Source organism: Cygnus atratus, chromosome 21, assembly GCF_013377495.2.
Source record: "Cygnus atratus isolate AKBS03 ecotype Queensland, Australia chromosome 21, CAtr_DNAZoo_HiC_assembly, whole genome shotgun sequence".
Classification (NCBI taxonomy): Eukaryota; Metazoa; Chordata; class Aves; order Anseriformes; family Anatidae; genus Cygnus; species Cygnus atratus.
The window spans coordinates 1,143,453-1,171,212 of NC_066382.1; the positions used below are offsets into that span (position 1 = coordinate 1,143,453).

Below are 27,760 nucleotides of genomic sequence, written 5' to 3' on the forward strand. Positions count from 1 at the left end.
GCTAGAGCAGCATTACTAGATCACTTGGACGTAATTACCTCCCAGTGCCTGTAAACCATGCAAATAGCACTGGGAGGTGACTACCCCAAGGCTAAACACACCGGCAGCAGCGGCAGAGCTAGGAAACAGCCCCAGCAGCTTCAGCCTCTGTCACTTCCAGTCTCCCACAGCAGCTTGGAGGATCTGCAGCCTCTGCCATAACAGCGCCAGCTCCCCGACATCGCCCTGACACCTCTTCCCAGCACCAATGTTTGAGGAAAGGCCCGAGATAACACTTCGACTTCTGCACAGAAGAGCTCTCTAGTGAAACCACCGGGAGGATTTATACACTGACACCCCCAGAGACCCACATCTGCTTATTAAACTGAAGACCTCTTCATCTAGGGAACGGTGCAGCAGGGGTCCTCCATCCCTTCTGCCTCAGAGCAACACGGACGTGACGGGGGAGCAAGACTGCTTGGAGTGACGTGCGGTGACGGCTGCGACACAGGACCGAGGGGGCTGCGGCCTCGGGCACATGCAGAGCTGGGGGCTGTCTGCAGGCAGGCCATTCACCTGATTTATTGCAGGCTTTTAGAGGAAGAAAGACTGAAACATGCAAACTAGGGGGTTCAGTGCGTGGATCTATTGCTGCTTACGCGATCTGCTTGTTTCCACGTGGGAGCTGCCTCTCCGCATGCCTTCTCGAGTCTCCTCCACCATTCACTGGATTGTTGCTTCCCTCTGTTGCTAGTTAGTGCATTGCAGGGAAATTGCACAGTGAAAAATCAGCTGGAAGCACAGAGACAAAGCCTGCAAGGAGGAAACAGCCCACGGTTGCTTGCTTTGGGGACCTAGCTCTGTACACTGCCAGATTAGCAGTGACGTGGGGGCTGCCACCTCCCTCCACCGAGCTGCTGGACTGTGCAGCATGGGATGGGATGTGTCACTCCAGGGGTACAATTTCTTCTTATTTTGACCACTGGCTCTGAAAATATTCTGAGAATTATTACAAATTCAATGTCCTTTTTTCATCAGCATAAGGAAGGGGTACCAGAAGTGTAACAAGGGGGATGAAGCCTTGCTGGGAGGTGATGCCTGGCTGCTGCGTTCCCGTGGTCTCTAAAAGGAGCACCCCTCATCTCACCATTAACTTTAAGCCTCAGTTTTGGATACCTGGAAACGTCTGCAGCTATTTCACCAAGCAGTAACATATTCACCAGTATCCTGCCACCTCCAACAACCCAGAATGAAATGTGACAACATTTTTTCAGCTGCCTTACAGGGAGATAAATGCACACAAACCTGCATAACAGGGCTATTCCTAATCTTTAGAGGCTCTTGGCCCATCCTGAGAGAGGAAGACCTCGGGAACCTGATCAAGCCATACATGTCTATAAATCTGCACTGCTGAGATACTGGGTAAGGAATCGCTCTGTCCCCATGCAGTAAGTAGTGTGCACTGCACTGAGCTCACAGTCCTGGGATCAGGACTTTTGAGAGCTCTCAGACCAGGCTGCAGAGCATTGCTTGATGTTTTGTGGACTTGTATCTGTGCCTCCTCCCCTCCCCTCCACTGCATGCTGAGAATCATCCGGCTCATCCAACCTGCAGCAAAGTTAACGTTTGCAAAATGTAGATAGGTTCCAAGGTCGCAACATCACCTGTGCTCTTGCTCACTTGTCCCTGATTAGTAAATTCACACATGCAAAACAATGCTTAGAAAAGTGAGCAGGAGTGAGTGAGACCAAATCCACTCTGACAGACTCAGAGGTCGACAGACAGGAGTCCCTCGCAGCTCATGATGGGCAGGAGGTGAGAAGAGCCGGCTGTCCCTCCTGCACCTGGCAGCCAAGCACCAGCCCTGAGTGCAGACCTGACCCTGCCGACCGCACGGAGCCGGGCAGCAGGCAACCAGCCACAGCATCCCGCGTGTCCATCCCCTCCTCTGCTGCTTCATCCCACACTTGGCTGGCCTTTCCTCCACAAGTGCTTTAACTCTGGATCTAAGGCACTTCGGAGCAAACTTTCAAAGATTTCTTAATTTTGCATAACCACCCTACAAAGCAAAACAGCCACGAGTCATCTGCCGGCTGCGCTACTGAGAGGGTCTGTGCTGAGTACCGCACACACACAAATAGCAAGGGGTTTCCTTTTGTCTTTTTTCCTCCTACCTGCTCTGGCTCCCCAAGCGTTTCAAGTTCCCCCGGAGGTCTCCCACAGACAGGAGCGGCCTGGGATTGAGGATCTATGTTATTTACTGCACTACAATCTAGTAGCGTCCCGGTCGCCTAGGCAATGACATTGGAGCTGTTGAAAGCTATGTGAAAAGTGAGGCAAAGGCTTGTGCGCTCCTTCCTGGAATATGAGGCAGTTACAAGGGGGTGGGGAATGCTCAGCCAAGCGTGCTGGGGAATTAAGCTGGTCACCAGTGCCAAAGTGACTCCGGGGCAAGCCAGCCCTCTGGGGCTCCAGCAGCAGAGCCACAGAGCAATGCTCGCCCGAGATGGCTGCTGTCGGGTCGGGAAGGAGACTCCATGTGCACCAAAGCTCTGCACCCCACCAGATTGCTGCTCTGGAGTTGTTTTGGTGCTTGCATTGGTTAAAATGTCCAGCTCATCCCTCCTGGGGCATTACTGGCCTGGGACAGGCCGTGCTCGGGATGTGCAAGGGCACCGCTGTTCGCCTGGCACTGCCTGCAGTGGGAGACTGTTCCCCAAAGGACAGCAGGACTGAGAGCCTTCTTCCTTGCTCAGAACAGCTCCAGGGCCACCGGCAGGCTGGCAGGCATTTTACAGCACTCACAAGGAGGCAGCAAGCATTAGTCTTCCTTCTGCAGACTCCTCGAATATCTGTTTACTGACACCCATTTTCATAAGCTGAAGTTCTCCTGTTGACTTTCCCTTTCGACTGCATTCAGTCACTGGGGTGAAACCACCGAGAGGTGTTCGTGACCTTTAAAAAGTCGGTCGCGTGCTTGACTCACCCGCCTCCCTTCAGAGACGAACAGCCAAAGCTCTGCCCACAGGCACCCCAAAATCGCTGCCCCTGGCTTCAGACCAGCCCGCAGGCCTTATGCGCGGGCAGAGTGAGAGGACAGATGGGTTTATGGGACCCTAAACACATTGGAGTCACTGTAGTTGGTTTTAGGGCCTAAATGCACGATCCATAAAGCGTCCCGAGAATGGGCCTCGAGCGCGTGCTCTGATCCTGCTTTTACACCGCTCACAAAGGTGGATGTGGGACGGGGCGTGCTGCCTTTGTGCAACCATGCCGGGGCTGTGTACAGGCACCGAACTGACACGGATTTGAGAGCAGGAGCCGAGCAGTGTGGGGACATCATCCTGTGGGGCTGTCAGTGCCAATGCTTTGCACATTTTGGGGCAGAAAGGCGGATCCTGGGCCTTTTCCAGGTCTGCAGCTGCCCCAGGCCTACCGGGGGGTGCACCCCGGTGCGGGCAGGCCTGCCTGCCTCCCCCCTCGGCAGCGACTCTCGGCTCTTTCTCTCTCAAAAAAAACCCTTAAGATCTTTAATTTTTAAAGATCCTGGGAGCACCGCCTTTGCTGAGGTGCTTCATTTGCAGGTGGCGGCCGCCTGGCCTCTCATTACCGCCAGTAATTAGCCGCCTGGGCCCAACCGCCTGAAACCGCAGCGAGGGGGGAAGCTCAGCCCGCGGGGCACGGCGCGAAGCCGGCGCGGGCTCTCATTACCCAGCTAATTTGCATGATAATTACTTTCTGGGCCGGGACTACATTTCCCGGCGTGCAGCGCGGCGCCCCCCCGCCCTTATTGGCAGCCCCGCGGAGCGGCGCCTGCCCCTTCCTCCCGCGGCCGGCCCGGGGCGAGGGCCGGGCCGGGCCCGCCATGAACTTCTCGGAGCCGTGCCGGCTGTCGGGGCTGCTGGGCAGGATCTCCCCCGACGGGCGCTGCCTGGTGGGTGCCCCCGGTACCGGGCCGGCTCCTCCTGGGGCATCGCCCCCCGGCCGCTGGGGTCCGGCGGGGCCGTGTGAGGGGCTCGCGGTCAGCGCGGCGCCTTGCCCAGACGCCGGGGCTGGCGAGCAAACTCCCCCCAAAATGGGTTTGTTTGGGGGCATTAGGGCTAACTGTGCCCGACGAGCGGTCTGGGAGTTAATGAGCTCGGTTTGTTGAATGACGAGAGGCCCCCCTGCTGGCTTAAATATTCGTACAGCGGTTTGTGTTACAACAGCTATGTCAGTCAGGCCTTCTTAAAGGAGAAGAAAAAAATAAAAAAATAAAAAAAAATTGTAGCTGAAGCTCTTTGGGTCAGCAGCGTTTCGTTGGGATGCAGCGAAAGTTGCAGTTTTTAGCTCTGGCGCTGACACACCGGCTCAGCTCTGCTCTTGGTTCTGCCCAGGCTTCGTGTGTGCAGTACCGGCTCATCGTTCGGGACGTGACCACCCTCCAGCTCCTCCAGCTGTACACTTGCCTGGATCAGATTCAGTACATAGAGTGGTCGTCCGACTCCCTTTTCATCCTGTGTGCCATGTACAAGCGAGGGATCGTCCAGGTAAGCACCCGAACCAGGTATGTCTCCCGTGTGGTGTGAGTGAGAACGTAACAGCAAGCCGTTGTTCAGTGCTTTCGCTAAAGTAATTGACATTGTTATTCCTAATGCCTGGTTTGAGGCTTTGTAACTCAGCAGGCTAATATTTACAAAACTATCACAAACATCTCAGTTTGAAAACAACCAAAATTTGAATAAAATACTTAGCAAACCAATTTAAACCAAAGCTAGAGAATATCTTAGAAGTTTCTTATTTCAGCAGGAAACAAATACATGCAAGCTTGCCAAGTGGGCTAAAGCATGTTTTTTAAGTTGCTAGATGCTTAGAATATTTATCACAGAAGAAAACTCGCTTTACAATTTGTATTAACACACAGAGGTGTGGGGCTTACTTTTGTAGCGGAATCCAGCGCCAGTCCTTCATGGCTGCAGGCTTTCAGAGGTTTCCTGACCTCTCTGGTATGTGATGCAGGAACTTTTCCTCAGCTGTGGCGTGTTCTTGCAAGAAGAGGTTTAGATGAAGTGTTCGTTTGGTGCAGTCTGTTTGGTTTCCTCTCTGTCCTAGGTCTGGTCCTTGGAGCAGCCAGACTGGCACTGTAAGATAGACGAAGGCTCAGCAGGATTGGTGGCTTCATGCTGGAGTCCGGATGGTCGTCACATTCTCAATACAACTGAGTTTCATGTAAGTGTGAAGTCATGATTACTCTCGATGGTATCAGATGTTGCTGTCTGCACTTTGCCTCTTAAAATAACCAGAAGCTCTTAAAGCTGTAGTGGTGGTAAAGAACACAATGTTTTCCTATATTCACAGATGTAATCTAGGTGAATTCCAGTTTAGATGTTACTCCGTTAACATTTTATTCTCTTGTGTTGGATATAATAGAGAATGGACACTTCAGGTTATACAGGTAAAACTGTGTGCTTAAGAAAAGTGAAGGGATAACCGGCATTTATCAAAGCATTTTTAGTAATCAAATGTGGTGTTGGTAGCTCAGGGAAAGCTCGGGTTTCTAGCAAACAAGCATAACAAACCACATCCACAAAAATTTAAGACTGGCTGTGGAATTAAAAAATAAGCTCTTAGGTTTATAACTAGATCCTGGAAATGCTTACAGAAATGCTTGATTTTATAGGTAGGAGTCAGAAGGCTGTTGATAGAACCACTTGTGAAATTACAACTAAAGTGCATGCAAGTGCTTATTGATTAAGAGCCGTGTTCTAGGTGTAGAAACTGAAGCAGTTTGTGTGTGCTGGACACAATGGGCTTGTTGGAAGGCGTGTGGAAGTCTGACTCTCCACCTTTATAGTCTGGATTATAGCTGATGATTGATGTTATTCAGTGCAGAGAGGAACGGTCAGAAAATAACTAGGAACCACGTGCAAGAAACTTTCTTTTTGCTGTATCTAATCTTTTCAAAACTAGATGACGCGTTGTTGTGACACAATCCTCGCTAGCACTGAATTCAAATATTGCACTGCAAGATTTCCCTTTTTAGCCCACTGACCAAGATTTCGGTGATAGACGGGGGAATTTGTGATGTGTGCATACTAGAGTTAGTGTAAGTGTTGATGCTCTCAAGGAAACCTCCAAAGAAACATGCTTGCAGCTGAAGTGTAGTTCCCCGTGCACACATTGTGGGATTCTCTGGCAAGCCTGTTTAGTGTTTGGCCAGGGTTTTTAGTGCTGACTGAGGTAGAGATTTTTCTGGCTATAAAGCAGTCTCCTTCCATTCTCCCCCACCCTTTCAGATCATGGGTTAGGAGGAGTGATGAGTTTAAGTCTGAGTTTTTCCAGGAATGATTCACCTTGATGGTGATTAAAATAAAGGAGCCCAGAGCTTCAACCTGAAGTCGGTAAAGACATGCTCGCTACTCAGGCAGAAGCGTAGCAGTCTGTGTAACCCAAACTGAGGGCTGCTGCTATGTGCTACAAGTGAGTTTCGTATGGCACATGCGTGTGGGGGTGGATGAGCAAGTATTTATTACCTCCCAACAGAACTCGGTTTGACCTTAGAGGATTTCATTAAGCCTTTGCCAAGTTGGCATCTGTGTTGGGATAAGTTTTCTTTCCAGCTGTAAACAGGTTGCTAAATTAGCTTTTGTCAGACAGCTGCCTGGGTTATGCCGATGTCTGAGTTGTGTTTACTCTATAGCATGCTAAATCCATAGTCTGGTGGGGCAGACATGAGCGGTGCTCAAGACAGAAATTGTCAGGACATTTAATATTGGTGTATTAATGAACCTTAGCAAATTCAAAGATTGCTCGGAGGGCTCAAAGGTTCCCTATGAACCAGTGATGCTTGGCTTTGGTAGTGTGGCACTTTCAAACAGCATCGATTAATTACTCGTACTTGTAATTCTTCAGGTCAGCATGCGAGCTCCACTGTAAGCTCACAAATAACTTTTATTCCTAAGAGAATTTTTAAAAGCATACGGTTTTGCTAATTTATTTCCAGCAATCCATACTTACTTGTGCCACAGAAAACTTACTCATCAGCTAACTTGCTGTCCAGTTCTTTTTGCAGTCAGTGCTAGAGTGAATGATGTTATGAGGCTTTTAATTGTGGGGGGTGTGGTATTTCTAACTGGAGAAGAGTGCATCAGGATTCTGACGTTGCTGAAATCCATTTTGACTCAATTACCTTAAATAATAATAGCTAGAGAGCATCGCTGCCTCACAGTAACGTAAGTCTGCAAATATGATCGTTTTATTGCGGATGAGTCTGTGAAAATGTGTAGGTTTTCTGGGTCCCAGAATTATTTTGCAGAGGACAGTGATGAAGAATGGTACAGGTAGCTATCTAAATCTTCTCATAATCACTGCAATGAACAGCACGCTGTGCAAGGCTACTGGATGGTGCAGGCTTATGAGAGGAAGTATATAGAGAGTCACTAGTTCTACCAGGCAGCCAGAAATATTCAAAGGTGCTTCCAGACTTGAAAGGCATTTTTTTAATTGTCTGCTTCCATCTTATAGCTGCACATGACAAGTGGCCAGAATAATTACAGCTTGATTTCTTTCATCACCTTGTTGTTCATACCAAGCTAGAGTACAATTCTGTTAGGGAAAGCAGTTTTGAAAAATAGTGATCCGAAGGTACTTTTTTCTTGGCTTTAATAAATAAAGACTTGGTGAAAATTAGAAAAGCACTTTCTGAAAGCCTGCTATGCAAAGTCTACCTGGAATCTGAAAAAGCTGGCACACGGAGTCAACGCTAGTGATTCATGTAGAGCCCTGGAGGGCAGCTTGTCATCCCATGGCTATTGTTTGCTGCTCTGTTTTGCAGCAGGTGCTTCCTCTCCTGCTGAAATCCTCTCCGTTTTGTGGGGCAGTTCTGTGCTCCTGCTGCGTTGTAGTGTGTCTAGCACAGCAAGCTGATTTCCTGAAGGTTCCCTGTTTTCAGTTTGTCCTGCAGAAGATGCTGTACCCGGTATTGTTCCTCTTACGGTGCTGTCCTTCCGCCTGAATGTCGGATTGATAGGCACATGTAGAGCTTAAACGAGCTGTGAGTAAAAGATGCAGAGAAAGCAAATGGAGCTTTTGCTTCTTTAAAACTTCCTAATTTTGTGATAAGTATCTGAAGATAATCAGCGTTGTTCTGGAGTGCTTCTTTTAAGACCCGTACTTACAAACTGCACGTGCTGTGCTCTCTCTAGTTCCACTTTAGTGCTGAAGCATTAAGGAACTTCTTTAGAACTCCAGCAGCAGAAAAAATGTGTGCGTTTCTGTGTATATTGGAGCTAATCCTTAGTAACTGGAAATGGTTACGTTGGTTGAAAAATGCTTTCTGTCGAGGAATGTGCTCTGAATAATCTTCTGAAATCCGGTGCTGACAGACACTGCTATGTAAGGAGGCTTTGTGACCCAGTCAAGTCTGGGACAAAAGTTGACAGTCATTTGAGATGCAAGGTTGTTTAAAAGTGTGTTTTTATCTATTGAAAATCACCAGTCTTACACCTGCCTATAGCTGTCAACATCGGGACGCAGTCCTGAACCCAGCGCTGGAGACTTTATCACGTTACCATCTAAATACTTTTTATTTCTCAGCTGTTTTTGGGCTATTTTAAAAATGCTTCTGCTTTTGGTTTGTTTTTCCACTGCAAAACAACAGCTGAAAACTTCTCAGACACCACTATTACTTGGATTTGAGTTGGACAACTCCACTTAATCTAGTCACCTGTAGTAAAGGATCCCTCAAAATCATCGGCCAAGCAGTGCTTGCCATGGACTTAGCTGGCCGCAGTCTGTTCTCCTGCTGGAAAAGCAATTGTCCCTTCCCCATGAACTCTCTGAGAAAAGTCAGTAAGAAGAACACAACTAATTGTGACTTTAGTGGCGTGTTTGGCTTTCTTTTCATCCTCTGTGCGTGGCAGGGGTTGGACAAGATGATCTCCAGAGGTCCCTCCAACTTCAGTCGGTCTGTGATCTTGTTTCTGTCCCTCAATCACCTCTGTCAGCTGGGCAATAAACCTCCTTGGGCTAGTTCATGTTGTCAGCTTGGGCAGGATTGTGGAATAATGTTTCATTTCCAGCGGGAAAGATGAAGGTTCCCCCTTCTGGGGACATCTAATTGTGAACATTGTTAGCCTGTGTAAGACGGGTCAGGTCCATAGGCGAAGCACGCAGCGTGTCTTTCTCAGTTCAGAAGATGTTTTTTGTCTCTAGACAAATAGAACTGAAAAGAATCCTGACTTGGGGTGTCAGAGTAGTTTGCTTTCACATGCTTTTAATGCTGGGACAAAACGTTTGGGTTAGGTGTTATGTGACTTGGGCAAGAGGTTGCAGTGAAGTTACTGCAGAACTTACACGTGGTCTCCAGTGTAGGTGTGAAAAGGCTGCAAGTTAATAAAAGGCAAGCACAGGGGAGATGCTGGAGCTGAATTGAGCATCGATCAATTCTGAAGATGAAGTGCCTTGGTCATCAAAGTATTATTATACTTGGTACCTACAATAGGCTTTGTCTTCAAAAGCGGGGGGCTTTTTTTTGTGTGATTGGCTAGAAACATGCTCTGGGTGCTTCTTGGTTGAGCTCTGTAGTGTCTCTGAAGTACTGCGGAGAGGGCATTCCTACAATTTATGCCTTACGTGCTAGAAATGATGTGTTAGGGAGGTAATGGAGCAACGCAGTACTACTCCAACAACGTTAATGTTGCTGAAGCTTTCTGTGGCAGTGAAGTAAGCTCACGTCTAGCTGTTAGGTGCGACAGTACAGGAATGAACAGGGAAAACATTACTGATGTCTTCTTGGGAGTTGTCAGACTCAACCCTTTTAGAGGAGGCTCCTGAACAGCAAACGGGAGGACTGCACCTACGGGCGTAGCAGGGATGGATGCGGAAAAATTCTCAAAGGGAGGTGTACTTGCCATTTCTCTTCTGAGGTGCAGTCTCGGGCAAGGCAGAGGTAAGAGCCCTTGCACGCCCCGGGCTGTTCCTCTCTGGTAGAGGTTTCCCTCTTCATACACGCTCAGCAGTACGTTTTTGTGTTTTCTGAGGCTCTGAGCCAGTCTGTACGGTGCAGGATAGAAGTGTGTGTGACACGCAGCAGGCAAGGTGAGTTGATTGTGAGGCCAAGTAGTAACACAAATGTAAGCTTGGATGCCTTTGTCAGGAAAAATTATGATCCAGACCTCAGCATTCAAAGCTTGCAGCTGCTAAGCTTGTATTAAGTGGCTGTAGAATGCATGTGTTGTGTGTCCTGCATGTTTTGGTCGGGGGGGAACAGCAGCAAGTACATTTAACACTGCAATTAATAGGAGCAAGCAGAATATCACTATTGCAGTTGCTGTAGAAGAATGTGAGTAGGCATCGTGTTGGTATTTTTAAAGTAAATCTTGCCTGAAGAGCAGACTAACAATGTGGTATTTCTGTATGTCCGGAAGTGGGCAGTTGCAGTGATAAAACTTGATTAATGTTGCTCATCTAGTGCGTTCCTCTAGGATCCGTTAAACTTCCAGGTTGGTACTGTAGATGCCTAGCTGTAATTTCATAGCTGTTAAATAAAGGATGAGAAAAATAAAGGCTGCATCAAATAGGGGTCCAGTAGTGCCTTTTTTACACTCAGACCGGGATCTGGTTATGCTCTTTCCTGTTATATTAAATAATAACGTTTCTCGTGTTGTCTTTTCAAGTCTCGCAAACTTTTGCATATAAAAAAGCAGTAGGAGAACTAGCTAATGATGCTCTTCTGCTTTTGGACTCCACGTATCTCTGGAGAGATGCAGCATTTGTTAGGATTCTACAGCTTGGTTTGAACACCTATCAATCGCTTTTGCTAGAAAGTGTGACTCGCGTCAGCAGTGAGAAAAACCTCCAGGTCCTGTTACAATGCACAGTCTGCAGGGTTACCTGGTAGAACAGATACACAGGATGCTACCTTGGGGTCCTCTCTCACTAAAGAATTTTACCATGTACCAATTGCTTCAGAGAAGGAAAGTAGGTATCGAGGACAAACACAAAAAAAAATGCAGCAGAAACTTGTTCCATTTCTGGTGGTAGTTGGTCTGTGCTTGATGCAGGTGGGTGAGAGAATGGTAGATGGTGCTAAAGCTTTACTTATGCAATGAATCAGAACTAATTTTGTTGTTCAGTAGTCTTGGGAAAGAAGGTTTTATGACCGTGGCTCTTTATTGCAAAAATAGTTTTACCTGTTCTCTTACCTTGGTATAATAAAATGTAGGAAAACACGAGGAAAAAACTTACGCTGGAAACATTCCTCGCTCCAGATATAAATGCAAAGGTTCACATGACATCCTGATTAATGCACATATGTCTGGTGTGGCTGCCGTTGCTAAGGCAGAGGAAGTATTTGTTTTTAATTGAATAATCTGCAGATGGCAACGCAGAGCTTCCAGAATGCAGGCTGTGACCTTGAAGAGCTGTGGAGAGGCTTGTTTTGCAGCTGACTGCCTTCTCTGCAGTTCTTGTTTGGTGGATGCACAGGTCTCCAGAAATACCCGAGATAAGATGTTTAATGCGTTTCTTTGCACACCGTATTGTAGTTCTCTTCTAATTCTTTAATTATGTAATGTTGCCTTCTTGTGGGTGGCTGAGGGAAGAGAAAAATGCAAATTAGCTGTCAAAGCTGAGCATGTATTTAAAAGAAAGCCTTGTCACTTAGTAGCCCTGTCTCAAGAGATACGACACCCGTAAGCTGCAGCAATTTCTCCTCTATTCATAAATGCAATAAACTCCTCATCTCTCTTCCAGATTCCGTGATGAAACTGCTTTTCCAACTGAAAAGTATCTATGTACAATACCTTGGCAGTTGTGTTGATAGATTCCGGCTGACATCCCTAACTTCAATATTAACAAAGTGCTTGCGTCCGTATCGGTGTTAGGCACCTGTACCCATCTAGAGTATTCGATACGTGTGTAATGTTAATTTGAAATAAGTGTCCTTGCTCGAATTGAAGAGAGTCGGGAGAGAATTCCTTGCAGGTTTTCTTAGGACTTGTTTGTGCCATGTAGAATAATTGCAAAGCTTAATTAAACCACAGAAGATGCATTTATCTACTTCGTGTTGTTGAACTAGGTTGTTTGGGTTTTTGTTTTTATTTTTTAATCTACAAAAATAAGTAAATACTTCCTTGTTTTCTCTTTGCAACAGCTGCGGATAACTGTGTGGTCCTTGTGCACCAAGTCTGTGTCTTACATCAAGTATCCCAAAGCTTGTCAGCAAGGTGAGTGTCACAACTTGAACAGGGGGATGTTACTTTTAATGTGGCACTAAGAGAAACAAAGCTGATGTGTAAAGATGAAGCACGTGGTTCCGAACAGAGCAGGTTCGTAGTGCCTCCCTGCTGGAGGGCTGGCTCGCCTTCAGGGCTGCACGGCTCTGAAATCAGTACCCATGTGCCACCTACTGCAAGTACTGCCCTAGGATCTGAGATCCTCTTCCTCACTGAGGGAAGGATTACAGCTGATCTACGTGCCTGTTCTTTCTGTCCTGGTCCCCTCGGAAAGGTCCTATAAGACATTAAATTAAGCTGGATGCACTGGTGAAGAAAAGCACTAATCCAAAGTGCCTCATTTTACACGTGAAAAGATTCGAAAGGGAAGCTCCTGTCAGAACTGTCTGCAGCATGACTGTGGTTAGCAGTTTCCTGGCTGAGGTTTGTATATAGTAGTCACACATGTGCTGAAGATGGCAATGGATTTCTTATTTTATGAGTGGACAGGACACACACCTGGAAGTTGATGGGATACCGGTAATTGCATACCTAACACATGCGGCTAGGCTACATGAACTGCTTGTTTGAAATCTGTGGATTTTTTGTAACAACTGTCTGTCAATAATCTAACAGTCTTTTTAGAAGTGTGATGAAGTTCTGCAGTAGCTGGAAAGCTGCATCCTTAGAAATCATATATTCAAAGTCCAAGAATTGCATAAGGAAATTAGTGAAAACTACTCATTGACTTGATTAATGGGATCTTCTGTAAAACTTTTTTCCCTCTCCTCTTACTTCCCCCTTGAATTAGGAGTAACTGCTTTTCATTGAAGAATCATCACTTATTCTGCCTTATTTTCTCTTAGCGTTACCTTTCTGTCTCCTTGCCAGGGATCGCTTTCACTAAGGACGGCCGCTATATGGCAGTAGCAGAAAGACGCGACTGCAAAGACTTCGTCAGCCTCTTCGTATGCAGTGACTGGCAGCTACTCAGGGTAAGACATGTCCCTGTCTTCCACGGCTTCTGCATAAATGACAAGCATCTGTTGTACACTACTTTAAACACCGTCACTTGGGTAGTCTGGTTTTAGACTTGCCGGTGTATTTTCTAGCCAGCATCTGGCTCCTTTGCTGGCCCGTAGGCGTGCAGAGGGATTCTGTTCAGGAAGCTGTATATGCTGCATGTGTGTAAAGAATTTCTGATGGAATGCAGAGGTTCCACCTTTAAATTCTGCATGAGCTTCTTTACAACAAACTATTCTACAGTAATACTGAAGGTATCTAATGCATGACAAAGTGATCATTCAAATTATGTCATATGAATCTTTATTTTCAATTTAAAGATGAAAATGGTCTATGAAGAATATATGCTTGCATGTCTTGGACTGGATGAATCTGAGAAATTAAAACCCTTTCTGAGACAAGGAATTAGGTTAACCAGATTTCTTGGCTGATTCAGTGTAACTACCTTTTGGTTTTTTATGAAATGCTGTTAATTTTAAGATGCTGCAACTTTTTGCCCTTTTTCTACAGTTTCTTGGCTTTCTCTTTCTGGAATATTTTCTTTCATAATAGTAAAGTATCTGTTTCTACGTTAGCATACAAAATGCTGTTACCTTTGTGGGAGATCTTAAAAGTATAGAACTAAGGATTATGTTTAGGTCAGATGCAACGGTATTTGGTAGTACAGTGTTTCTAATTACTTTTTATCTTTTGGGGACAGCATTTTGACACTGAAACACAAGATCTGTTTGGGATCGAATGGGCTCCCAACGGCTGTGTTCTGGCAGTGTGGGATACGTGTCTAGAGGTATGAGGAAAAAGCTTATTTTCTTAGAATTTGGGTTGTTTTTTAGAGCTGCCGTGTAGCAGTAACTGAAATAGCTAGTATTGTAATACTTTCTAAACAAATATAACAAAAGCTGAACTCAAATGAAACATTTAAAATATGCCTGTATTGTTAATGGGCATCCTTACAAGTGTATGTCAAACTGTTATGTAGGTCTGTCTTTAATGGTAAAATTATCACATTAAATTTCTAATTTATTTAAAAATACATTAGTTTTGATTGTGAATGTTGTGCAAGCAGCTATTCAGATAAATGAGTTATGCTTTAAAGTAATATTGTAGAAATCTTATTATGTTGCACAATAACTTTGTGCATCTATGCCTAGAGCCTCGCCTCATATCGCAGATAAGACACTATGCCCTTTGTATTAAATTTCTGTGCTTTAACCAGGGAGAGCTTGGCAGGAGTGTTTTTGCCTGCCTGTGGCTTTTAATGATATTGTTGTTATTTAGAATTCATCAACTTTTTTTTCAGTATAAAATATTGCTGTACTCCCTTGATGGCAGACTGCTGTCCACATACCGGGCGTATGAGTGGTCCTTAGGCATAAAATCAATTGCCTGGAGTCCCAGCAGTCAATTTTTGGCAATTGGCAGCTATGATGAAAAGGTAAGAAGTAGGTTTTTTCTCTTTTCTATCTAAACCATTTGCAGAATTTTGTCGTAACAGTTCTGTCTTGCAATGCTTCCTTGAATTAGGTGCGTATCTTGAACCACGTAACTTGGAAAAAGATCGCAGAGTTCGAACATCCAGCAATGGTTGCTGACACAAAGACTGTAAGTACGGATCCAAAATCTATTGATAATTGCCAGCACTTTGTTGGTGCAGCTATTTGTATCTGAAGATGCTAGTAAGTCCATTTCATGCTGGAGAGTAGGTTTATTTCCTTGTAAGGTATGAACAGTGCTTGAGAACTCCCTTGAAAACTAGGGGATGTAAGAGAAAGAGGAATCCTTTCAAATTTTTTGGAATACAGACATATGATTCTCAGTGTTGGCACTAGTAGATTCTCAGAGGACTTCTGTCATATGCCAGTGTATTTTGATGTAGATGGTGATTGCATTACCAATTTGGGTTATGCAGATGATGACAAACGGGGAAACTTAACAGAAGCAATTTCTCAACTTTAAACAGCATTTGAAGTGGATTGTGATTAGATGTGTCTTGTATTTACAAGCTCATCCAGCTCACCTAAAGAGTTTCCTGTAAACATCTGTCATTGTTTATTTTTATCCTCGCATATATGCGTAGTCTCTGGCCCCATAGATTCTGGGTAGTTGCCTGCAGGCAGAGAGCTGTAGCTCTTGTTCCAAAAATCATAAGCTGCTCTCGTTCTTCAAGTCTTCAAGGTAAAAAGAACAGTGTAGTAGTGCTGCGTGCCGTTGAGGTGGAAAGCCTGGTCTTGTCTGGACAGATATCCTTTGAGTTCACATGTGTAGACTGCTAAGTCTGCAAAATCCCCATGGCAGTGCTGATGCCTCTTAACCAGAAGCAAGGCATGATCCATTAAATGCACCTCAGCAAAAACTTTTCCTTTCATTTATTTTCACTTTCATTTATTTGTCACGGGAGTGTTCTCTTGATCATGGTTCCAACAAACAAATGATTCACTGAGAATGTCGGACTCAGTATTTGCCTGCTGGAACCCTTTCCTTTTTTAATGAACTAGGGAGTGCTGAGATGTAATACACTTGAGCAGTGGAATGTGAATGATTTGTTAATAGCCCATGTTCAAATGCTCCTAGGCCCTTCTGTAGAGCTCTCATTTGTTTCTTTGTAGGTTGTGTATAAAGAAGTGGAGAAACCTCCATCGGTTGAAACGGAGAGGCTTTCGTTCCCACCGACAAGAGCGTTGGCTAGTTCTCTCTTCAGCACACAAAGTAAATGTAAGCCAGAGTTTACTAAAATGAAACACTTGAGCTTGCCATTTGAAGTCTTTCTATAAATAAACATCATAGGTAAACTCTGCCCGTTTGATATTGGAATGGATCCTCTGGATGCTCTGCTCAAGTCTCCAGAGTTAACCGAAGGGCTTCAAGGGCAGTAAGCATCCCTGCTAGCGAGGGTGCTGTCTGCAGGGTGGTTTGAAGGCAGGCTAAGGCTAGTGGGGTATTGTACCAAGAGAACTGTAATCCCTTGGGCATAGGGGACGTAGCCAGATCTCAGTCCTGGAGTTGCTTGAAAGAATTATCTTAACATTTTGTGTGTTTTTTTGATCTGTTCAACTTGTGCAATATTATTTCATGCCTTGGAGTTAAATTAACTGTGGCAGATAATAGTGATAATTCACCTGACTAGTAATTAAGAATCTTATCATAGTGTGTGGCAGTTTTAGTGATTTTTATAAAAAAAAAAAAAGATAAAAACTGGAAGGTGTTGCAGCATTGCTATTTGTTTTAGGATAGATTAATCCTTTAGTATGAGGTCATGTAAAAAAGCAAGAAAAGAGGATTTGGCTTTTGTCTGGGAAGCTGTAGTCCTAGCAATGCTTTAAGCTTACCCCCAGACAACGGACTCTGAAATGCTAAAGAGAAAGTAGACAACGTATAATTAGCATTTTTCTATTGTTTTTACTGTCTTATTTTTTGTGGTACTGTAACAGTAACTTACCTTTGTCTTGACCTTTGCCTTGCACTGGTATTTGTTAGAGATACTAGTGGAAAATTTCATCTTACATATTTTTCATAGTTTAGTTTCAGAATTGCTAGGATTTCTAGTCCATTTTTTTTGTAGAAGGGTAAGAACAATAAACTGTTGATATGAAGATGCAATGTCTTAAAAACCACTGAGGTTTCTGATTGAAACATCTTGGAGAAGAGTAAAATCCTGTCCTATCATTTGAGAGATTTTTTTTAACAGTCGGAATAAAAATATTTTGTCCATGCAGGCTTGTTTAGTAAAGCACTTTTATTTCCACTTCCAGATGACATTTCCCAGGTGCCGGTCTCTTTCCAGTATATCAAACCAGTTGCTGATAGGGCTAATCCCAAAATGGGGATTGGGATGTTGGCATTCAGTTCAGATAACTGCTTCCTGGCAACCAAAAATGGTGAGTTCCTACTGCCCCCTAGTAAAGGGGAAACCTCATTATACGTGGTGTTTTCTTACAGAAACAGGCAATAATGGATGAGTTATTTTGCTCTGTGGAAAGACTCAGGGCCTATTTAAAATTGGATCTCTACTATGTAAACACTTAACTGCAGCGGAAATTCAGCGTATGTTCTGTGTAGCATGTGTAAAGTATTGCGAGCTGTGAGACCTGCTTACCATTACGTTACCTTGGTTTGGGCTTTATATCTAACAGAAATAGTCTGTTCTATATTTCCTCAAATCTATATGAGGTCACTGTATTGGAAAATGAAGTACACGAATCCTTCCTCTATTTGTGCAGTGTGCGTCTCTTGGAAGGCGGAATTCTTCACAACCTGTCGTAGTGCGACTTTTGATTAACACAAATAGTAAAAGTTGTGGGATTAACATTCAATTTTTCCCTTTGACAGGCCCGAGGGATTTGTTTTGTCAGGATGTGAAAGTTGTGGTTCAGAGGCAAAGCCTGCTAACAGGAGCAGAATTGTGAATAATTTGATAAAAGCCAGTGATGGACTGGAAGACAAACCGAGTTGCTTCGAAAAAGGCTGAGAGATCTGTTTTTCCTTCTGCTATTCATGTGATTGCCTCTTTGTTTTCTGACAGATAACATTCCTAATGCTGTCTGGATCTGGGACATTCAAAAGCTGAAGCTATCTGTAGTCCTAGAGCAGCTGTGTGCTATCCAATCTTTCCAGTGGGATCCACGACAACCTCGACTTGCTGTGTGTACAGGAAATAGCAAAGTCTACTTATGGTCCCCAGCTGGATGTGTGTCAGTGCAGGTTCCAATGGAAGGTAAAGCTTTCTGCAGTTACTTCCACAAGCAATCGTCAGCTTCTTATAAACTTCTTTTCCACTTTTATATTGGTCCAAGCATTATTGTGTAAAGGTTTAGCTGTGTTCTTGGAGCTTCTTAAAACCAGGTGTTTCTACCCTTTGAAAAGACATTTGAAATGAGACAGCAAACACAGTAAAATACATCATGGACAGAGCACAGGGGCTAATGATTTACTTGTCGCTTTAATCACGTGATATGTTGAGTTCTTAAGCTTTACATTCTCATAAGTTTATTTACATAGGAACTGTCATTGTGCAGAATGCCAAGAGTTGTAATACTCTGAAATGACTGGAATGTCTTGAGGTATTCTGAAAACAACTAAACTACAACTACAAAAATACAAGCAGGGAAAAATGTGTGAAGTCTGCTATATAAAGAGGGAAGAACGTATGGGAACCTGAACTCTAGGTCAGCCTGTGTTATGAGAAGCTTTATGGTTTGCAGTGAGTGATACCAGGCCATTAGCTAGATCACAATGTCTTTTTGCTTATTAAACAGAAAATAAATCAAAGATTCAACTTTTTCCTCTCTCCACAAGTAGCAGCTGGATCATCAGAGCATGCAGCTCTGCAGCAGTGGAGAGTCTTGTGGCATTTGTTTGCATTGAAATGATGAGTCTCCAAACTTGGTTATGCTTGTATATGGAGTACAAAGTAACTGTTGGTTTTGGGGAAACAGTCAATAACAGAGATTACTTGCACTGAGATACTGGAGAGCAGATTGGCTCTACTATAACAGGAACAAAATCACACACTGTTAAAGCTTCTAAAGTAGGAGGATATTTTTTTGCAATGTGTGTGACTTAGCCTAGGAAAAGGCCTGGAATAAGAGGTGGTTTCTTGCTGACAAACTGTGATCTGTTTCTGCAGGTGAATTCCAGATCGTCTCTCTCTGCTGGCATCCTAGTGGAGATTCCATGGCACTTCTGAGCAAGGAGAACTTTTGTATGTGTTACTTGGAAAGAGAAGAGGTGAAATAACTATCAGCTGCATTAAAAATGCTCTTAAATTTGGGGAAGAGGGTCAAACCCCATTGCCCAATCTGAAGGTTTTTGTACTTATATTTATTTGAAGGTGCGTAACCAAACTCCAATCTGTAAAGCACTGTTTATATTTGAATGGTGTTGCAACTAAAGCACAGAGAATGAAGTCTGGATTTTACAAAAACTAGTTTTCATGTAGTTGAATTTCCTTTGAAATTTTGTCAACTAGGGAATCTTACTTTCTAAAATTGTATCTGTGTATATAATGTATAGCTGTTATTTAAATTTGATAATTTCCAATAAATATTTTGATAGTTATAAACTTGGTATGACTCTAACTATAAACCTGTACTACCCTAGACTTACTGCACTGAATCTTTCCAAGAAGGATCATACCTGATACTTTAGAATATATTCTAGGGAACTGAAAGGGGAGTTTCTGAACCAGCTATCTAATGTTCAGTAAGGAAAGAGCTGTTGGACCATCCTTTATCTTTCATTTGAGTAGCCAGCCTATGATTCTTCAAGGGAAGGGAGCACCTTTACAAATATTTTTTCTTCTGCTACTTAATTTGACAGGCTCAGTCTCCACAAATGAAGAACAAAGAACAAATATAGTTTGCATTTAACTTTATTGCAAGATAAAATAAATAGATACCTTAGAAAATGCATTGAGAGGGGCATGCAGCTTGTTGCATTCCATCATGATTTCAGCTTTATATAAATTTCAGAAATCCACACCTACTTTCAGTTCAAGAAAATACCACTGCAGCACAGCACTTACTCAGTATTGTAGTTATGCAGACAAATGCTCTGATAGACCAGTGTGTATAGAAAGTCCTATCCAATGGCAAAGCTTGTTACAGTAACCTCAGGAGTAATTCTGGTTTTAGTATCTCTTGCACCGCTCCTGAAATGCGGTACTAGAGACTAGTATGAGGGTAAGTGCAAGAAAGTATAAACCAAGACTGACACAGTGCCTAAATTTTTAGGTATTAGGAAGTCCTGTACTGCTGCTGTCCCAAACCACAATAAATTTAGGAAAAATTACAAAGACTATAAATCTAATCAAAGTAGAATTACTTTAAGTTGTAAAACTGTTCTTCTAAATAATAACTTCAAAGGTAAATGTTTACGAGGCTTTTGGCAACACTCAAGATAGTCTTTAGTCTATGATTGCCCCAAGAAAACATGTAAGGAAATGGCAAGTTAGATTCCAGGGAGAAAGGGAGCTATTTTTTACAAAAAGCTAATATATTCAGCCATATACTTCAGTTTACAAAGTAATGGTTTGTGTACACTGCTCCTGAGCAGATGCAGCAGTACAGCTTTAACAAAATTTGCTGACTGCTTTCCTAAAGAATGACTGACGCAGCTTTCAGAATTCTTAACAGGCATTAATCAAAATGCTAAGATTACTGTAACTGAGGCACTAATACCTCTCTAAACAATCTCAAGCACACCACATGATTTGACGCTGTATAGGGCACTGTAATATGGCATGAACATGCTGCAGTATCTTGGATAGCTGTGTAGAGTGTTTGCAGCAGAAATCAATCGCATGGAATTAACCGGGAAGAACATGTAGTTAGAAATGGAAGAAGAAATAACGACTGCTCGCTGGCCCTGTCTAAGACCCAGTAAGAACTGTAAGTTAAATACAAAACACAAGAGTGACACCACCTTGTGTCCGCTTCAGGTTAAGCTGGCTTGTGCATTCTAGTGACTTCCTTAACAACCAGGGCCTCCTGGGACCTATTAGTTCTACAACCACCCCCTTTCATTCCTGTAATTTTTCCCCTTTGATTATCAAATATTCTGCCACAGTGTGTACTCTCCCCAAGAGACTAATATAAAATCGCTTTCCCTTGAAAAGATTAAATGCAATGAATTTTAAAATCCAATTTTGCCTCTTGTCATGGAGTAGCCGAGTTTGGCTTCATTGTTGATGAAGGACATCAATCCCAGGTATGTTTCGATCAGAAGAGGACGCTCCAGCACTAGCACACCGTTAGCCCTTCCTGGCAATGGACACTCCTTATGGGCCTTCTTCACAGCTTGAATTAGCTGGGTTTTAAAATTTTCCAACTGAAAGAAAAAAAACAAAAACAAAACACCAAGATGTTTTTCCATTGTTTTAAAATGTGTTATGCTTTCACAGGCAAAGAGCTGCTGATGTTGAAGTGTAAAGCATGTAAAGCATTAACACTACAGCTGTAGTTGTCATGGATCTTGCACATCATAATCTTTACCTTCTGACATTTAATATGGAGAATGGGGAAACACAGCTTGCAGCTCTAAGTTCTGTCCTTGATTTAGCTGCTTCTGTTTGATTTACCTGCTGTGTCTTTTCAAAATAACCTAAGTAGTATCCAGCCTACGATACCAAGAAGCCATCTAGAATAGAAGTGGCGATTCCCTTACTAGACAAAGGGATGTGATCTTCTCATCAGCATCTGCCATGGGATGTTCGGTGAAGGTGGCGTATGGGACACTTGTTGACCACGGGTTCCATCGGCTGATGAAGGAGGCACGGCTTTGCTTGTCCCACTGAATACGAACCCCAATACCTTCTCGCCTGAGGTTGAAGACAGCAGAATTGATACAGTAAGAATTTTTTACTCTTTGCAGTGAGTTTAATTAGAGGCATACCTTCTGAAAGAGTCCTACTTAAAACTGGCAGCTAAACTGTATGGTAATACGCTTTTTCTCTAGGAAAGTGATAAAATAATTAAACATCTAAATAATTCTATCCCTGCAACACGTAAAGATACATTCTTATAAGCTGAGTGCAAAAAGGTTACGCTGATGAGACATCTAGGACACAAAGGCTAAACCGCACTGTCTGTAGTAACCTACACTTAAGTATGACCTGACCTTTATACCTGGCTTTTTAATAATGCTAAGGTACGGCTACTGCTTACTGCGTTACAAAACGGCAATGAACTTCTCCCAAATCTACTGGTCTTGTTCTTGAGCAACTCGCTTTTAATGCAACTAGTAAGTGTCCAAGCAAGACCACAGCTACTCTGATCTTCCAGTGAAGTTTCAGTAACTGTAAACGCAGTAAATGAGTTAACACCAGCAAAAGGAAGAATCCTCAAAACGTGTCCAATGGTTAAAACTAAAGGCTGTCAGCTCAAGCTACTTAGGGTAACGCTACAATATTACTCCATAAACTTACTTGTTCAGAGATTTAGGTGGGAACTCAAACTCTCCTACAGAGATGGTATCAACTGCATTGAGTGAAATCCTCGTCACGTGCTGGCACTGCAGGCTGATGAAGTCGTATTTGCAGATCAGAAGGGACCGATCTGTGATGAGAACGAGACGCTCCTTCTCGTTGTTCCAGTGATCAATTCTGGTAAGGTAACAAGACCGAGCTTTAGCGGTCTTCTTGGCTGGCTAGAAACATTGTACAGCCTGATGGGACAGAAGAGCTGCTAAGGAGAACAAACTGAAGTTTTAGTCAGGCCAGATTTTCCATTGTAGCCTTTGCTTGGAATCATCAAGTCTGGTAAGAGGTTGAATGTCCCAGCGCAGAAATGGAACAACATCAGAAAACAAGAATATCAGAGTAGGTCAGAAGATACTGAGAAAGAGCTCTAGGGCTATCTCATGCTGCCTGAGCCCAAGTGCTACAACTGCTACAATTCAGGGACCCGGTGCTAATTGGGGCAGGTGAGTTTCCAACAGCTCCCCAGGAAGTGAAGAGTTCAATGCTGTGCCCTTAGCATGCTGCCACATTTACTAAATTAATAGCTGCATTTGTGCATGTTCAGGGGAGAAAGTCTTTTATAACTGCTATGTATGTGGTGTGACTTAACGTATTAATCTGTAAGAGCATCTGTACACCCACAACTGGTCAGTTTCTTCACGTTTAACATCAGATCTTACCTTTCCCTGCATGTTTTGCCACACTACCTTCTTGAACCATCACAGCTGTGCCATAATCTCATCCTCAGGGCGTCTAAAGCTGGTCCTACTTTCACTCTAAGGGCGATTAATTCAGCATTCAACCTTGAAACCTGCTACAGCTTATTTTTACCGCTTTCGCTGTCTTACAAAAATTAATAAACGTTGTTTCACCGGGAATGGAGACATAAAGCTGATGAGACCACGATCATTCTCGTAGCGTAATGGTAATTACAAACAGGGCTTGGACAGAGCCTTTCTAGGTGGCAGGGCACGTTCCCTGCCGCTCTGAGGTGTGCCGTGGGGGAAGGCCTGGAGCTGGCCCTGCTGCCTGCAGGTGGGGCTGGGAGATGGGGGCCGGGGGCTGGGAGATGGGGGCCGGGGGCTGGGAGATGGGGGCCGGGTGTTGTCTGCGGACGGCAGCAGCTCTTGCTTCGCCCGCAGCCCCTCACACTACGTTCTTCCCCCTTCAGCCCCGCTCACCGGCGAGGGGCAGGACCCACCTTTAGCCCGTCGCCCCCCCAGCCCCCCTTACCCCCTCCCTCACCCCCCAGCCCCCCTTACCCCCTCCCTCCCCCCCCAGCCCCCTTACTCCGCCAGCAGCCACACGCTCTGCACCTCCCCGTCCTCGGCGGGCGTCAGCACGGCGCGGATCTCGCCGACCGCCTGCTCGACGGCTCCGGGCTGCGGGGAGAGGAACGGGACGGGGGCGGTGAGGTGAGGGGGGACCGGGGGGGGGGGGGGACCGAGGAGGGGTCGGGACCGAGCCGGGCCCTACCCGGAACACGAAGAAGTCCCGCAGGCGGCCGCGGCGGGTGGCGGTGCGCACGGGCAGCGGCCGCAGGCTCTGCCGGGCGGGGGGGCCGCGGGGGGACAGCGGCACCGGGGCCGCCACCCCCAGCACGGCCGCGGGGCCGCAGCCCCCCGGGGGGCCGCCCGCCGCATCGCCCAGCGGCAACATGGCGGCGGGGCGGGAGGGGCGGGGCTAGAGCGAGGGGCGGGGCTTGGGGATAACTCCCGGGAGGGGGCGGGGCTTGGGTGCTGGGTTAGGGTCGGGGTTAGATTTAGGGTCAGGGTTAGGGTTGGGGTTAGATTTAGGGTTAGGGTTGGGGTTAGGGTTAGATTTAGGGTTAGGGCTAGATTTAGATTTAGGATTAGGGGTTAAATTTGGGGTTAGGGGTTAGATTTAGGGTTAGGGTTTGGGTTAGATTTAGGGTTAGGTTTAGATTTAGGGTCAGGGGTTAGATTTAGGGTTAGGGTTAACTTAGGGTTAGGGTGTTGGTGCAGGTTAGGGTTTGGGTTAGAAGGGCTAGAGTTTGGGTTAAATTTAGGGTTAATGTTCGGCTTAGGTTTACATTTAGGGTTAGGTTTCAGGTTAGGTTTAGGGTTAGGGTTCAGCTTCAGGTCTGGGTTTGGGTTCAGGTTTTGCTTTTGGTTTTTGTTTATGTTTATGTTTGGGTTAGGGTTAGGGTTTGGGTTTGGGGTGGCTGCACTGGCAATGGTTTCACAGTCACCGAGCGGGGCTTGTACCGATCCAGGGCCTTGTCTGCTTCTGGTGCTGAGGACACACGGGGCAGGGGCGCAGCCCGCAGCCGTGACCCCGCTAACCAGAGGCACAGCAAGGGACAGCCACGAGCTGGAGCCCTCCGGCCCGTGCCGTGCTCAGGGTGCTCGACAGCAAAGGTTAAATTATGCTGGGGAACGACTGGCAAGTTAACGTTTGTATTTCTCCAGTCTCTGTCTTTATTGCAGATATTATCATCACTATTTTTAGAGCCCTGCTGTATCCCTGACTGCTTTCCAGGGCTGCTTTCCCCGAAGCCAGGAGATGACATCTTCGGCAGGCGGTTGTGCTGGGAATGATACGGAATTGAAACCATACTGACCTGCCTCCGCAGACGGCGCTGGGCGGCAGACACCCACCTCTCACGTGTGGTTCCTGAGCTCTCTGCTGTCCCGTCTGCAACCCTCGCTCCCACGAGCACAGGGAGACGGCAAACCTCGCCTAAAAAAGGGCTTAGGAGGGCACCGCGGGGCTGGCTTACAGCGGTGAAACCATGGCCATTGAAACTACCAAGACCTCTCACCGAAATAAAGTATTTCTTAATAAAGCCTTCTTAAAAGATATTATCACAGCTCTCTTCCCTGCATGTGTTTATCATAACTCGGGTTCCCTGCCGGCAGCCCGACGTGGCGCTTTGCTGCTCGGGTAGGATGCTGCGGGTCCCGTCCTTTTCAGCGCTGCTCGGAGCAGAACTGAGGTGTACCTGGTGCTTCCTCTGCTTGTTTGCGAGGGGAAGAACGTGGGCTTGTGCAAGGGTAATTGTGACCCTCAGAACAACTCTCCCTTGGTGAGAGAACTCAGGAGAAGGTCAGTCCCCTGCCAGCTCTTCAGGCCTCGCTGTGTCTGCAAAGAGCGGTGGTAACTCCACTGGTGCTCCTGGTAGGTTTTTGGGGTGGAGATGTTCAGAGGAGAGCGGGGCGGGGCTGGGGAGAGGGACCCCCGCTGCGAGCCACCTGGGCTTGGGCAGGTCTGGGTCATTTTGCAGTCACCCAGCTGCAGTAAAATCCAGTCTGCTCCTCTTTTTGTGTTTTCCCCCTCAGAGCAGAGAGCTGGGGAGGAGCAGGCAGGCAGGTAGCTGTTTAATCCTGCTCCCCAGCTCCCTCTGCCCAGTGCAATCCCCCCGAGGCACTGGTCCTTCAGCAGCGCCCTTCCAGCGCTGCGCCTTCCCTGGCAGCCCCACACGCAGAGCACGACTCCCTCGGGAAGAGAGCAGGTTTTGTTTTCTGCTAGAGCGTGTAGGAAGAGTAAATCTTCGCAGGATGCCTTAGATTGGCTGCAAAGGGCTTTGGGATGGTGTGGATAGAAGTTGCCCTTGGTAGTGCAAAAGGGCTGTCGGGGAAACAAGCCCACAGCCTTCGTGCTGCGGTTCCACAGGGTTCCCCCTCCTCTGGTGGGGCTGGACGCAGCTGGTGGGAGGGATTTGTGGCTGTCAGCAAGACAAGAAAGGAGAGCATGTGAGCGAGAGGAGCTAGACCTGGGAAAGCAGGAGGGAAGTTTGGCTGCTCAGTGGAAACGCCGGGGAGCTGCTGGCTCCGTCTCGGGGGGAGCGAGGAGGGAAGGAAGGATGGCCGCGGCCCCGCAGGTGGGCTGAGCGAGCACGCCGCCTGCTGCTGGGGCAGCCCTCGGGGTTTTGGTGCCTGGGCGACACCGCGGGGAGCACCCCGCCTCGCCCCATCCCCTGCTGGGTGCCGGGTGCGCGCTGCCCGGCCGCGTGGCGCGGGACCTCAGGGCAGCAAAACCCCCATGGGGCTTCGCTGCTGGACGGGACCCGGCCCCCGCGAGCCCCCGGGGCTTTGCACCTTGTCGGGAAGCAGGCGCCAGAAGGAAAAGTCACCCCCGCCCTCCTCGCCACTAGCGGACGGGCGCGAGGAGCCAGGTTTGGTCCTGGCAGCAGCCCAGCGGCGATCTGCGTCGTGACCACTTCCCAGGGACGGGGGATCCGTGCCGAGCCCGGCCCGACGGGAGGAAGCCTCCGGGAGTGATAAATCTTCCCCGGTTGTGGAACCCAGCAGGGATCCCCCCGTGCCCCAGCGAGGCCGGGGGAAGCTGTTGCCCGTCGAGGAACGAGGACCTGCTCGTGTGCTCCAGGTGCCCGGGAGGTTTCCGAGCTCCCGCTGGCGGCACGTGGGGAGCAGAGAGGAGCTGGTGCCATGGAGCCTCCTGCGCTCGCCCTGTCCCTCATCCTTGCGCTGCGAATATCTTCTCTTGCTTCTGGGACCAAACTCCAGCCCTACATGTGAGTAGATCCCAAGGGGTTTTGTAGGGCAGGGGACTGCAAAGCGAAGGCTAAATGCAAGATTTTAAAATCAAGGGTGAAGGGAGGTGCAGGGAGGGTTTTTTTTTTTGGAAAGGGGGTTATTCTGTGGTTCTTTATCTGGTACCAAATGTTTGTAAAGGTAAAAAGAAACTTAGACGGTCCCTGCCTGTAGAAGGTAATTCGCTGTCTTTGACTGAAGCGTTGCTATTGTGTGAGCACAAGAGGCGATTATTGTGCAAATAGTTTGACCTTTCCTCACAGAGCTGCTGGTTTTATTGCACTTTGTGTCTCCTCAGTGCCTGTTTCTTTCCCCCCCCCTTTTCCCGTTACTCTAGGAGCACGTAGTCCTTTCTTTTTAATTGAATTTTACAGTTACAGTTGGGTGTTAATCATTTAGCTTCTTTGGAAAACTTCCTCGCGAGCTTGGTCCCCTGCCAGCAGATGATCTCTGGATGCAGGGGGTTGCTCTCATTCCTTTGGTAAATGTTGTGTGGTGCTCTCACGGCAAGCTGCTCCCCCCGAGGTTTTGGACATTTGGGTTTAGGAAAAGGAGAGCGGGGTCCCTTTCAGCAGCTCTGGCACAGTTGCTTTTTCCCCCCATGTCAGGGATTTTGTGCCTCTGCTTTGACAAGCACTTTTAGGATTCTTGGACGAGGCACAGGAGATGAGATGTGTGCCAAAGCGTCAGAGAAAAGAAAACACCAGCGGCTGGAAGTGCTGCCCCTTCCCACAGGCACCTCTGACGATGCCTGTGGCACACAGACCCGCTCTTTGGGGACACAAAAACCTCCTTCACTGTGACAAATTACACCAAGCACTGTTGCTGTGCTTCTTTCAGCCCTGGTTTTGGAGGTGCAGAGGGCTCGGGGGCGAGGCGTGTAGGTACCAGCAAAGGGTGCCCGGGGAGGGCAGCGCCGTGCGGAGCCGTCCCAGCCACGCATGGGCTGAGTGGGAAGGCTGCAGAGCCCTGCCAAGGGGGAACGTGCCAGGGTCCCAGAGGCATTTCTGGGCTTGCTGCAGCGGTGTCACCGACTGTCCTGGGGTAGTGAGATGCCAGCTGTGAACTCCAGTCTCCACCATATCCAAATTACT

General features: G+C 46.5%; 2 protein-coding genes across 2 annotated transcripts; one reads left to right on the forward strand and one right to left on the reverse strand.

Annotated features, from left to right (window-relative positions):
• Positions 1-3,786: 3,786 nt before the first annotated feature.
• Positions 3,787-20,172, forward strand: WRAP73 (WD repeat containing, antisense to TP73). Its single transcript, XM_035557633.2, has 12 exons — positions 3,787-3,913; positions 4,356-4,508; positions 5,071-5,187; positions 12,113-12,185; positions 13,065-13,168; positions 13,897-13,983; positions 14,497-14,631; positions 14,721-14,798; positions 15,803-15,908; positions 16,946-17,071; positions 17,716-17,907; positions 18,820-20,172. Exons 1-12 carry the CDS (start codon positions 3,845-3,847, stop codon positions 18,927-18,929), a joined length of 1,350 nt encoding a protein of 449 aa, XP_035413526.1. The 5' UTR covers positions 3,787-3,844; the 3' UTR covers positions 18,930-20,172.
• TPRG1L (tumor protein p63 regulated 1 like) lies at positions 19,548-23,822 on the reverse strand. Its single transcript, XM_035557373.2, has 5 exons — positions 23,626-23,822; positions 23,440-23,531; positions 22,117-22,293; positions 21,357-21,510; positions 19,548-21,020 (listed from the first exon to the last, which is right to left on the reverse strand). Exons 1-5 carry the CDS (start codon positions 23,806-23,808, stop codon positions 20,826-20,828), a joined length of 801 nt encoding a protein of 266 aa, XP_035413266.1. The 5' UTR covers positions 23,809-23,822; the 3' UTR covers positions 19,548-20,825.
• Between the last annotated feature and the right edge of the window lie 3,938 nt (positions 23,823-27,760).

Bases quoted from the DNA above. Each gene is read 5' to 3' on its own strand.
- WRAP73 (XM_035557633.2), top strand. From the start codon at position 3,845: ATGAACTTCTCGGAGCCGTGCCGGCTGTCGGGGCTGCTGGGCAGGATC. The intron at 3,914-4,355 runs GTGGGTGCCCCC...GGTTCTGCCCAG, and splicing joins CCCCCGACGGGCGCTGCCTG to GCTTCGTGTGTGCAGTACCG. The intron at 5,188-12,112 runs GTAAGTGTGAAG...TCTTTGCAACAG, and splicing joins TCAATACAACTGAGTTTCAT to CTGCGGATAACTGTGTGGTC.
- TPRG1L (XM_035557373.2), bottom strand. From the start codon at position 23,808: ATGTTGCCGCTGGGCGATGCGGCGGGCGGCCCCCCGGGGGGCTGCGGC. The intron at 21,511-22,116 runs GTAAGTTTATGG...CTTCAACCTCAG, and splicing joins CCACCTAAATCTCTGAACAA to GCGAGAAGGTATTGGGGTTC. The intron at 21,021-21,356 runs GTAAGGGAATCG...TTTTTCTTTCAG, and splicing joins AGATCACATCCCTTTGTCTA to TTGGAAAATTTTAAAACCCA.